This window comes from Sorex araneus, chromosome 6, assembly GCF_027595985.1.
Source record: "Sorex araneus isolate mSorAra2 chromosome 6, mSorAra2.pri, whole genome shotgun sequence".
Classification (NCBI taxonomy): domain Eukaryota; kingdom Metazoa; phylum Chordata; class Mammalia; order Eulipotyphla; family Soricidae; genus Sorex; species Sorex araneus.
In genome coordinates this window covers 13309473-13321941 of record NC_073307.1, presented here as the reverse complement: position 1 = coordinate 13321941, position 12469 = coordinate 13309473, and the positions used below count along the sequence as shown (strand labels likewise).

The window sequence follows — 12469 nt, the reverse complement described above, 5'->3', positions numbered from 1 at the left end:
GGGAGGCAGCTCCTGGCCATGGCTGGCTGCTCTCCAGTGCAGTGAAAAACCAGGTCTTCTATTTTTGTCTTTTGGATTCCACCCAATGGTGCTCTGGGTTACTCCTGGCTGTGCACTCAAAAATTACTCCTGAAAGTAGACTAGAGACTGAACAGGATGGCCACTCAATACCCCTATTGCAAACCACAACACCCAAAAGGAAAGAGAGATATCAAATTGGAATACCCTGCCACAGAGGCGGGGTGGGGTAGGGGGGATGGGATTGGGGGGGTGGGAGGGATACTGGGTTCATTGGTGGTGGAGCATGGACACTGGTGGAGGGATGGGCTCTCAAACATCGCATGAGGGAAAAACAAGCACGAAAATGTGTGAATCTGTAACTGTACCCTCACTGTGACTCACTAATTAAAAAATAAATAAATTTTAATAATAAAAAAAATTACTCCTGGCAGTGCTCAAGGACCATATGGGATGCTGGGGATTGAACCCGGGTCAGCAGCATGCAAGGGAAATACCCTTCCTGCTGTATTACTGCTGCGGCTCCAGGCCCTAAGGACTCGCCCTAGCCTCAAGCCTGTCCCTGGGCAGCCTGAAAACTGTGCTGAGCCTTCACTTACCCTGAACTGAGCCTTCATTTATTCGTTAGTGCAGATCAGGGACTTTGAAGGTAGAGGTGCCTGGAGGATAATATTGATTTGTTCTTTCTGCCTTGCCTCAAGGAGCTTAGGTTTATTGGGTTACTCCCATCACAGTGCTCCCATTCCTGTGTTTACTTGTAACCTCCTTCTTTGTGCTGTGCTTCCCCAACCAGTCAGTTACCTTTATCTTCTAATCAGACTCTGTTAATTTATAAATATTGCTTTTCTCTCCTCCTGAAGTCCTTTTCATAGTAAATTCAGAGTATTGTCCTTTTTGTACAGACACAGGAAGAGAGTTAATGCTATACTTTTGTAACTTGGGAGTTAATTGACTTCGAACGATCTGTTCTCTAGACTTAAGTCTCAGTTTCCCTTTCATCCTAACATCCCAAAAGCAGGGTCCTGATGAGGGACTGGATGGACCCAGGACAAGCTGTCAGCTACCCTGGCATCGAAATGTGCCAGGCCAAAGAGCCAGAATACTTAACTATAAGTTAAGAGCATGGTCATGGACAAATTCTGTCATGATCCAAAAAGTAACCTCTGGATTAGGACCCTGCGAGGGTTAGGGAAGATTAATCCGGCCTGAGCACTGTAATCTGAGATCTATAGCGAGATATCCCCCAGGAGAGCCACCCTACAGCTTAATGTATCTCTTACTGTGTTCATACAAAATAACTTCATATTAAGAAGTTAATTAAGATGTTAATTAAGTTAAGGAGAGGAGAAACAATCCTAGGTGGTATATCTGCCCTTGAGCCTGATCTTTAGTGATGAGGAAGGGCTTCAATATGTTGATTTTGCTACCCGGAATGTCGGGGAGATGGTGAGAGACTAGAGAGAGACCAGGGAGCGCGGAGAGATGAGTGGGAGAGACAGGAGGAGACGGGAATGAGGGGCAGTGTGAGACTAGAACGGGGAGTTTAGTGAGACTGGAACAGGCGCCTGGGGAAGGTGGAATAAACTGGTCACCAACCAGCCTGGCCCTCGTTTCCTCCTTCGTCCGCCCATGGCATCACCATCCCAGGAGGGGAAGTGGCCCGAGACCACTGAACGCAGGCCAGAGGGGAGAGGGTCGCTGGGGCTTCCTAGCCACACGGCGATTACACAGGTGCCCCGGGGATTATTCATGGCCACTTCTCATGCTTCTTTGGGATCCTTTGAAAATATCTAGCTTTGGTAACCTTCTCTGAGGCCTGAGGACAGGAGTGCTCGCTAGGGTACCCCAAATTTCTGGTGACTGTTGGTGGATTCCGGCCAGTCAGTCCGGGCCCCAGGGCTGAGAGCCTCCTTTGTTAACTGTGGTATTACCGGGCCTGGTTTCTGTGGCGTTGGAAGGGAAGAGCCATGTTATGACTGGCACACAGTTTGTCACGGACTGATTTGGACTCTCTAAAGTCACCTCAAAAGTGACACTGGTCACTTTAGTCGCCTTGGTGGCAATGTCACTCACAGGAGGTTTTCATCCCAGCTGGACATCGCGGCTGAGGAAGTGTGAGTGTTCTCAGAGTTGGCTGGCTCATGCCGTTTCGTCGTGCTGGATTATTTAAGGGGAGGGGGAGGGCAGGGACCAGCTGTCTTTGATGTTTTTCCGCATATGCTTTACGCTGTTTGGCATGTCAGATTTTGGATGTTGGGAATTGTGCATCCCTCCTTTTCATTGTTTCTGCTTGTATTTGTTTCTTTATTGCCCTCAGGCTGTGTTGTTTTGGCCCCCTTTAAAACTGAAAGAACAGGTCTCAGCACTTTATTTTTCTGTAGTTAACAAAATGTACATTTTCACTATTTGTAGAGAGGACAATCCATATACAAGTTTAAAATACTTTTTATTGGGGCCCATACCCGATGTTGCATGAGCTCTACTCCTGTTTCAGTGCTCAGTAGTGGCTCCGCAAGGTCCTCTGGATGACTCTGTGTGCCAGGGACAGAAGCCAACTTGACCTGCATGTAGGTGACCCAGAAACTTAAGATAGTATTTATTTTTTTATTTTTTTATTGACTCCCTGTGAGATATATAGTTACAAGGCTGCTCATGATCGGGTTTCAGTCATATAATGTTCCAATCCCACACCAGTGTAGACTACCCAGCACCAACACCAATGTCCCCTGTTTACCTTCCACCCTGTCCCCACCTCCAACCCTGTCTCTAAAGCAGGCACTTGGCACTTTCCTTCTCTCTCTCTCTCTCTCTCTCTCTCTCTCTCTCTCTCTCTCTCTCTCTCTCTCTCTCTCTCTCTCTCTCTCTCTCTCTCTCTCTCTCTCTCTCTCTCTCTCTCTCTCTCTCTCTCTCTCTCTCTCTCTTTCTCTCTCTCTCTCAAAGCCAGGAGTAAGTCCTGAGCACAGCTGGGTGTGGTCCCCCAAATGTGTAATTTGAATTGTGCACATGAGTAATGCACGGTGAGCCGTGTCTGTCCACTTGGCACTCAGGTGCAGAGTAACGGTGGCTTGCTGCAATTTCTGGACCACACGTCCACGACCTGGGTCTCTCCACAATCATGCAGATGCACACTTGCACACACGCACAGGCTCCCACACAGGTGTATGCGGTCCCATGATCCTTCCAAATTATTTCCTCTATGAGTTTTTTTTTGTTTGTTTGTTTGTTTGTTTGTTTTGCGTCATGCAGCTAAATGTGAAGTTAGCGTGAAGCATTCCAGGGAAGACTTAGGTCTCCCAGTTTGGTGTTTGTAAAAAAGAAAAAAGTCTCCTATATAACAGGTTAGCATTATTGAATGAATTAGAGTTTGACTATGAGATTTTTAATACCCCTTCTTTATTGATGTATTGGTTCCCAACTCAGCCAGATGTTTCAAGGGTAGAGCTTACTGTCTCTCTGTGTATAGGAAAATACCCATGTATGCTTTTATTTTTGCTTTAAATGAATCTTTTTGGTGAAACAATTGAAATACTTTAGAAAATAACTCATTTCTCATTAGTGACACTTGCTTTTCATGGTCACCTTTACTCATGGGCAGAATGTGAATTCCTAACCTGAAACCACAAAAAACATCTCTGATTTTAAAACGACGGCCGAGCTGAGGGGTTCTTGGTTATCACTGTCTCCTGCGTCTGTTTCCTTCCCTGTGCAGATGGTTCTCGAGGCAGGGAGGACCACGCCTGTCCCCAGTGTGAATCCACTTTCCCCAGCGAGGCGATCCTGGCGGAGCATCTGCAGACCTTGCACCAGAAGCCTACAGAGGAGAAGGAATTTAAGTGCAAGAACTGCAGGAAGAAATTCCCAGTAAAGCAGGCTTTGCAAAGGCAGTGCGTACCATAAAATCAAAAAATCTAACAAAAAAAAAGTTTAAAATTAGATGCTCATTTGTTTATTAGACTCTTACACTTTCGTTGGGTCACATAGTTGCTAGCTTGTGTGAAGTGTGTGGGTTTAAGATGGGGAGCTATGAATTATTCTCTTGCGCATCAGCTCACTGTCATGCTTCGAATCTCAAAACATTCTGATTATGAAGTTTAACAGAAACATGTTTATGCTAATGGGCCTTTGTCCACTTTCTAGCTCGCCTCTAAATATCAGGCTCATTTGTTTATCAGAAATAGGCATGATTTTGCTAGTGTTAGGGGGTGACAAATAAGTTTCAGTCATCTGTGTTAGATATTCCTTTTGCAGTGAGCATAAGAAATGTTTAATAAGTAGAGAAAGTTCCGAGTATAATGGAAATAGGGACACTTGGTGAGTGTACTTTTTTTTTCTTTTTGGGCCACACCCAGCGATTTTCAGGGCTTACTCTTGGCTCTGCACTCAGGAATTACTCCTGGCGGTGCGTGGGGGACCATATGGGATGCCGGGGATCGAACCTGGGTCGGCTGCATGCAAGACAAACGCCCTACACGCTGTGCTATCGCTCCGGCCCCTAGCGTACTTTTTTTTAATGGCAGTTTTCCACAGTCTTTTTCTTTAAATAAGGAATCATTTGTAAAATGAGTAGTTACAGGACACGATGATTAGAGTAATCAGATAATATCACATAGTGTTCTGCATCTCTCATTATTCTGTTTATAGTAATCTCATATGGCATTTTGTATTATAAAAGGTGAGAAAGTGGACACATTTATAAACATCTAGACAGAATGTCACTATGCATTTGAGCAACAAATCTGTGACATCTTAGTGCTTAATTTTTCTGGAGAAATATTCTGAAATAGGCTATATTTCGTCGTAAGGCTGTTTTCATATATACTCTGTATCCACTTTTGCTTTTGAAATTTGAGACGGAGAAGTTCATCTGAAACTTAATAAAGCTTTCATAACAGCAAGAGATTAAACCTTTGGAAATTAGATAATAGACTTTGAAAAAAAAAAAACGGCCAAGGGCCGTATCCTTTTTGATGAACGGACTCTAACTTGTGTTCTCATCAGCTTTTATTGAGCGCAATGTTAATGATTTTACATAAAAGATTTTTCGGCTGAGCTGGGCCTTAAGTGAGGCGCTACCCGGAGACTGAAAGAGCACGAAACGAGAGATTGGAAGATGTTTTTATTTAAAGAAGAGATCCATTTCTCAGTTTTGGTCTCAGACTTTCGGTTCTTTCCTCTCCTCTCTAACCCCATCCTCTTTACTTCCCTTGCAGCGTTCTACACTGCAAAGCGAAAAGCAGTCCGAAGGATTCTTCTCGAAGTTTCCAGTGCTCTGTGTGCAATGCCTCCTTCAGTTCAGCACCGAGGTTTTGTGTCTCAGTTATCAGGGGACTCTGATACCCTGGGTGGGGGGACCCAGTTTTGCATGCCTGCTTTATTGCTGCTTGGGATTGGTGCCCCAGGGGCAGTGCTCCGGCATTTCCAGGCTCTCCTTCAACCCTGTTCAATGACTCCCACCCTTTCTTGGCCGGGGGCAGGTGGGGCGGGGGCGGGGATGGGGGGGCTGATTCCCAAAAGACTGCCCAGCCCGGGCTGGAGCCCTGTGGTCCTCACCACTTCTCAGCCCTGTCTCCCTTTCCCGATCATCTCGTAGTTTTGAGCGGCATCAGGAAACTTGCCCGGGGGATGCCCGGTTTGTGTGCAAGGTCGACAGCTGTGGGAAGAAGCTGAAGAGCAAGGACGCCCTGAGAAGACACCGGGAAAACGTGCACATGGGTGAGAAGTCGTGGGCGGGTGCCTGCCGGGGGAGCGGGGTGGGGGAGGCTTCCTCTCCCTGGGCCTCTGGGATCTGGTTTCAATCCTCCCTCCAGCAGAACGCTTGGCGTGGCTTTTCCATTGTGCCTTGCACAGATGTGGTGCTCTGGCCCGGGGCTCTGCCTTTCACCAGGCACTATTTCTTTTTCAAGTGGATTTCAGCAACCTTTGTCATTTTTCCTATCTCTGGATTAATCACGGCTGCCAGCCCCAGTTAGTTGGGCTAGTGTAGTTGGACCGGGGACTGGACTCGGCTGCAGTAAGAATTCCCATTTTTCAACGATCCAAATGCCTGAACTTTCTCTTCGGGCAGAGATCTCTCAAGTTACGGAGCAGACGCTTCTGCCTCCCTCGTTTTTTACAGTTGCGTTTGGTTTCAAAAGATGCTCGTGTTTCTCTTATTGGGAGGAAATTCCTGACTGCATTTTGATGTGGGGATTGAATGTGTTTGGATTAATAAAGCAGACACTATTTGAATTCCTTCTAATGGCTAGCTAAACAATGAAGCAATTATAACATTTGACTGTCACTTAGATTTCATCTGCTCAGCACATGGTAAATGGATTTTCGTGTCGGGATTGAATCGATTATGCCGAGCAGATGCGCGAGTGTCAGAGTTAACTTTCTACTTCCTCCTGTCTTGCTCAAAGGAGGGTGAAGTTCACGGAGCTTCTCACACCCTCCTGGGCCTCTGCTCATCTTGGGGGGTTCACTGTTGCCCAGGGTGTCGGGGGAGTCCAGGGGAAAGGCATGTCTCAGGATGCGAGAAGGTTGATTTCTCCCATCCTATTTGCTCTGCCCCTGAGGGGTAAATGGCCAGGAGGAAAACATCGTCTGGTTCCTGTGTGTGCTCATTTTCCAAGCAGCATCCCCCAGAGCAGGCTAGTCTGTGTGTGACTCCAGGACACAGCCCTGCATGGTTAGTCTGGGCTGTTCACGACATGGGAGCCACACGCAGACTTCAGTGGCAAGTCTCTTCAGTGTATGCCCGCTTCTAGACCCTCACAGCCTCAGGCTTCTTCTTCTGGAGACTAAAAGGCTGATTCAGGAAAGATGGCATTAAAAGGCAAACATTTCTTTTTCAATGAGCCTGGGGCCTTCCCAGTGCTGGCAAAAGGGAAGCATAACTTTTTTTTTTTTGGATAGACCTGTCTCTTCCTCGTCTATTTAAGCTATTATATGTAAAATGCTGTTCTTAATTTTCTCCATCTTTGTCTGCAATGTATTAGAACAAATCTTTTATGTCGATTTTAAAGTTAACTTTGCTGAACTAAGTAAAAAACCAGATGCAAACTGAAACTCTGGAAACTTGCTTTCTTGTTATTAAGCATATGGTCTTCAGGCAGTGCTAGAGTATAATTTCTTTGAGGCTTCTTGTAATTGGCCAAGGATATTATGATATTACTGATTCTGGAAATTCATGGGTGATTTTTGAAGAAAATAATTTCAAAAAGGAAGCTTTTTATTTTTCTGTGCTCCCAGCCTATCAAAGATTGAATTTACTGTATTTCAGCCTGTCATCAGTGGTCTCTCTCACTTCTCCCCTTTCCTCTGTGAGCTGAGTTTCAGGAGAGAATATTCCATGTTCATCAGAGCAAGCAAGACAGTGTTCGTACAAATGGTTATAGAACATTTACTGTAGGACAGCAAAGGTAGGCAAGGGAAGAAAGCACCCAGGAGCTTTAACCACTGATTATGAATATTCCTTGTTAAGTGCTTGGTATTGAAGATGCTGAGACAACTCTGTATGTGTGCTTGTGTGTGCATATGTGTGTGTGTGTGTGTGTGTGTGTGTGTGTGTGTGTGTGCTTTTCTGTTTGGGGGTAATGTGAGTTTATATGATTGTCACTATTTATGTCTTAGGGCCACAGTTTTGGATCTCTTCTGAATCTGTGTCATCACATGACACCCACCACCAAAAGACCTCAGCCCCCACCCCAGTCCACGGGACCCAGTTCCCCTTCAGTAACCTCAGCTCTGTGGTCAGACGCCAGGGGCTGGCTCTTGTTGGGCTTTGTCTTTCCCTTGCTTCTTCTCTCTATCGCGCATGAGATCATCTGGTATTTATTTTCTGACTTCACTGAACACGCCCCCTCTGGCTCCATCCATGTTGTCACACAAGGCAAGATTTCTTTTTCTTATTTGTTCTTTCTGGAGGTGGGGACCTCCCAAGTGCTCAAGGAACCCAGTGACAATCACCTTCGATAGATGATTCAATGCTAAGGATCTTCCACCCGGGCTACAATCTAGCATTGCTCGGGGGCCTCTGGGAGCAAAGCTGGCAACACCTGGGGGCTATATGGCAACACCCTTCTGGGACTGGGGACTCATTAGGCACTTGGTGCTGGTAATCAGACTCTAGACCCAGTGCTTGCTTGCAGGATCTGAGCCCCTGGCCTCTGAGCTTCTTTCCTGTCCCAGGATTTTGTTTTCTCTTAAGGCACCATTATATTCCATTGACTCTCTGGACCACATCTCCTTTCCCTGCTCATCTGCCATTGAGTCAGAAACAGAGGCCTTGAGATGAGCTAGATTTTAAATTGTGAGTCACATGCTTCCGTGTTCTCATGCTTCTCCGAGGCCGGACAGTGATGTGAATTCTGAGTGCTTTGGGAAGCAGGACCCGCAAGTCAGATGTCTAGGCTTAGCTGTAGACAGGAAAATGCAAATAAGTAAAGGTCCGGTTATGACTTTTTGGATGCTGGTGGGTTGTGAGACCCTTCCCAGTTATCCATGATGTCATAGGAGGAGGGACGGAGACTCAACTCACGACTTTCCCTTTTATTTTTTATTTATTTATTTATTTATTTATTTGCTTTTTGGGTCACACCTGGCAATGCATAGGGGTTACTCCTGGCTCTGCACTCAAGAACTACCCCTGGCAGTGCTCATATGGGATGCTGGGAATTGAACCCAGGTCGGCTGCATGCAAGGCCAATGTCCTACCAGCTGTGCTATCGCTCCAGCCCTTCCCTTTGATTTTTGTGGGTGCTAACAATGTGTTTTCCATATTTATTGGAGATAGCATTTCTCCCTGTTTTCAGGTGAAGATTCACAAATTTGCTCTGCATTTCTTTTCCGAGGACCTAGAATTTCGTTCTTTGGGAAGAGAAAAGCCTGGGGGCAAGGAATGGGCAGAGACAGAGCAGAAAGGCAAGACTTGGTGTCAAGTCACCTCCTCTGAGGGGGAGGAGAAGGCGGGAGGGGTTATGGAGTTAATGAGGGAGAACCCAGATAGTGAGAGCTGGAGAAGGAAATCTTCTCAGCAGTTCCTCACACACAGCACATTTGTACGGGAGTTGCCAGCATTCTCTTGGTTCGGGGAGAATTTTCTCCTCTAGTAGCCATATCACTAGTTGCTCACCTTGAAAACATTCTCTTCACTCCAGTGCTTATTGGGAAAGCATGAGCAACGAACTGTTTCTACTGATCGGTGAGCCCATGCGGAGGACTGGGCATTCCAATTTTATTTTTTCCCTTACTGGGGAACTTGACTGGTTTCCCTTTGTGGGAAGCTGATGGATTGGGTTGAGCTGAGAACAAAACTCCAAGCCCTCTTGTCCTCTTCACTTCTGCCTCAGCCCTGTCCCTTCTGTCACCCAGTCGCCTGTCTCTCTTCCAGTGGCCCACGTGACTTCAGGTAGTGAGGGTGGGAGCACATTGCAGCTCGGCTGTCATATTTTGCTCATCAAGAATAATGAGGCCTGTGAAATACGCATCTTGACCAATAAGATGGAAACGAAACAACAATGTGATTTTCTTCTTTGAAGCTTTTTGGGGGGGTGGTCTGTAACTGGGAATTGAACGTGCTACATGCAAAGCAAGATAGCCCTTTGAGCTATCTCCCAGACCCTAGCTATACATTAAAAAAAAAAAAAATCTACAGAAATGCAAAGCTGCACCAAGTCCCCATGATGGAGAGTAAATGTGTGAACACAGGAAAAAAGATAGCAGATGTGACCAGCATCGCTGGCATTTTGTGCCCTTGGGTTAGGTTTCAAACAGATTAGCTATCGTCAGCCGCCAGGATGGAGGAGCAAGCATCTGCTGGTTAAACCTTAGACATAGCGCTAGAGCCTATAACTTGTTTTGGAGCTGGACTGATAGTTCTGTGGGCAAGGAGCTTGCCTTGCACAGTCAACCTGGGTTCGATCCCTGGTGTCCCATATGATCCCCTATGCCCCCAGGAGTGATCCCTGAGTGCAGATCCAGGAGTAAGTCCTGCGCACTGCTGAGTGTGCCTTCTTCCAGAGAATCTTTTATAAACATTCTCATCATCAAATAAAATCATCTTAAGATCAGGTAATATTGTTTTTGATGTATTGGATTTGCCTCAAATGATAGAGAAGGTGTAGAGTGGCATGGAAGCGGGGAGGCTAGGGGAGAAATAGACATGGATCAGTCATTGCCGTGGTAGGTGACAGGGATAGGATCATCATCATCATCATCCCGTTGATCATCGATTTTTTTCGAGCCATCTCAGTAATGTTCCTCGCCCTGAGATTTTAGCAGCCTCTCTTTACTCGTCCTTCCCAATGGTGCCGCATTGGAGGCTCTTTCAGGGTCAGGGGAATGAGATCCATCATTGTTACTGGTTTTTGCATATGAATATGCCACAAGGAGTTTGCTAGGCTCTTCCATGCGGGCAGGAAACTCTTGGTAGCTAGCTAGGTTCTCCCAGAGGGAGAACTAAACTATAAGATGTCACTTCTGGGAGCTTGGTTTTATAGTCTCTGGATGTTGACCGTTGATGGGATTACATGGCACCGGGGGTAGTTTCTGGGTGTGACCGCCTAGTTACTGGAATAATGAGGGATCTGGGCAGAGGAGGCTGATAATTATCTGACCGGTAATTTTTGTTGACATTTTGTATATTTGAAATCAATCAGCTAAAAACCCAGGACTGGAGAGCTAGCACAACTAGGACTGGAGTGTTTGCTTCGCAGGCCAGAGGTCTGGATTCAGGCTCCCACATGGTCCCTCAAGCATTACCAGGTGTTAAATCCACTCTCCCCAGGAAACAAAGCAAAACAAATGTTAAATAAACATTATTTGTGTTATTGCTGATACCATTATTACCAACCTATCACATTTGAAAGAAAGGCCTTGAGCCTTTTTCAATAATGACTGTGAAATTTCAAATATGAAATGAGTTACTACTAAGATAATCAGTAATAATACAAAATTGATCTTTGTTTGGATTTATATGATTGTCAACATGTTTTATGGTGCTTGACTTTTATTTGAAACATTAATGTGATATTAGTGACATGCTCATAGATTTTGTAGGAGTTTAGTGTTGGAAAGAGTAATCAGTTAATTAATTCCATCTCAAAAATCCCAGCTGAGAAGGCTAGAGAAACAGCATGGGGCAACACTCGCTTTGCGTGTGGCTGACCCTGGTTTAATCCTTAGCATCAGTGAGCACTATTGGGTGTAGCCTGGAACCAAACAAAAAGTACAATTTAGCTGATAAAGTAAAATTTACTGTTAAAATGTAAAGATAATAGTAAAATAAGCTAATCTTATGAATTACTCTAACTTTTTACTTAGTGCTCATATTTTCTCTTTGATTGTCATACAAGTGTGCTTTTCTCCTTTAATATGGAATTAGTATCTGGAAAAGCAGAAGGCCTGTTTTACTTATGTTCGATAGTGGTACAGCATGTTGAAGTTTTTGCAAATTTCAAATCATGCATGATGCTTTGATATTGATCCCTAGCACCAAAAGCAAAAACTAAAACCAGTTAAATAGAAAACTCTGACTCTTTATCTGAGTTTAGTGTGGGGATTAACAACACTGAAAAGGGAAAGTTCTATTTTATGAAGATGAGATACCTGTTTAGAAGTTTAGTATCACCTGAGACACAGTGTCTGATGACCCTTTGACTATTTCTATTTAAATCACAGTATGTTGTTTTTCTTTTAGGAGATCCCAAGAAAAAGCTTATATGCTCAGTATGCAACAAAAAGTGTTCTTCATCTTCAAGTCTGCAGGAACATAGAAAGGTCAGTAAAGGGACCATTAGTGTTTATCGGAGTGCAGGCTCTCACCATATAAAGTGTCTCATATAAATCTTTAAGCATTTTTTTTAAGTTAACACAAAGCTTTTTCATAAGGTACATGAAAGATATGCAGAGAAGTGAACATTGAAAAGAATCTTTTGAGTTGGTTATTGTAGATTTGTTCTTTCATGCAGAGGCTCAGCCCTAGTCTAGTCTTTTGCTCTAACACGTCATCCTATTTGCAGGCTTTGTTGGTTGCTATTTGCTAAGGAATTACTGTCAATGTTTTTAACACACTCTATAGTGGCACTTAGCTAATAAATGGGATGCATACTTTGAAGAACTAAAAATTATGTACAAGTATGTCAGCAGTATCAGCCAAAAAACATGATTATATTGGGAAATGATATGTAATGGATTTTGTTACAAGTCTAAACTTTACTAAGTTGTTATTTTCATTTGAAAAAGTAATCTGAATAATGAGTTATTATTAACCCTAGTGTATTAGCGACTAGCTAATATATTGTTCCATAAAACTAAAATTGAATTTAGATTTTTGTTCATATCATGTCAGAGTACAAAAATTTTATATTACTTCAGCCAAGACATAGTGGCCATTTCCTAATTTTATAGAAGTTTTTCAAAATATCTAGAAGGATGTAATATCTTCTGCTAGAGATTAAATTAATATCCA

General features: G+C 44.3%; 1 protein-coding gene across 1 annotated transcript in view; it reads left to right on the top strand.

Annotated features, from left to right (window-relative positions):
* PRDM5 (PR/SET domain 5) overlaps positions 1-12469 on the top strand; it is a 173195-nt gene that overhangs the window by 69074 nt on the left and 91652 nt on the right. Inside the window, exons 5-8 of the mRNA XM_055142408.1 lie at positions 3728-3902; positions 5229-5321; positions 5609-5730; positions 11699-11778. Of these exons, the coding sequence (XP_054998383.1) occupies positions 3728-3902; positions 5229-5321; positions 5609-5730; positions 11699-11778 (470 nt within the window). The remainder of the gene's footprint in view (positions 1-3727; positions 3903-5228; positions 5322-5608; positions 5731-11698; positions 11779-12469) is intronic.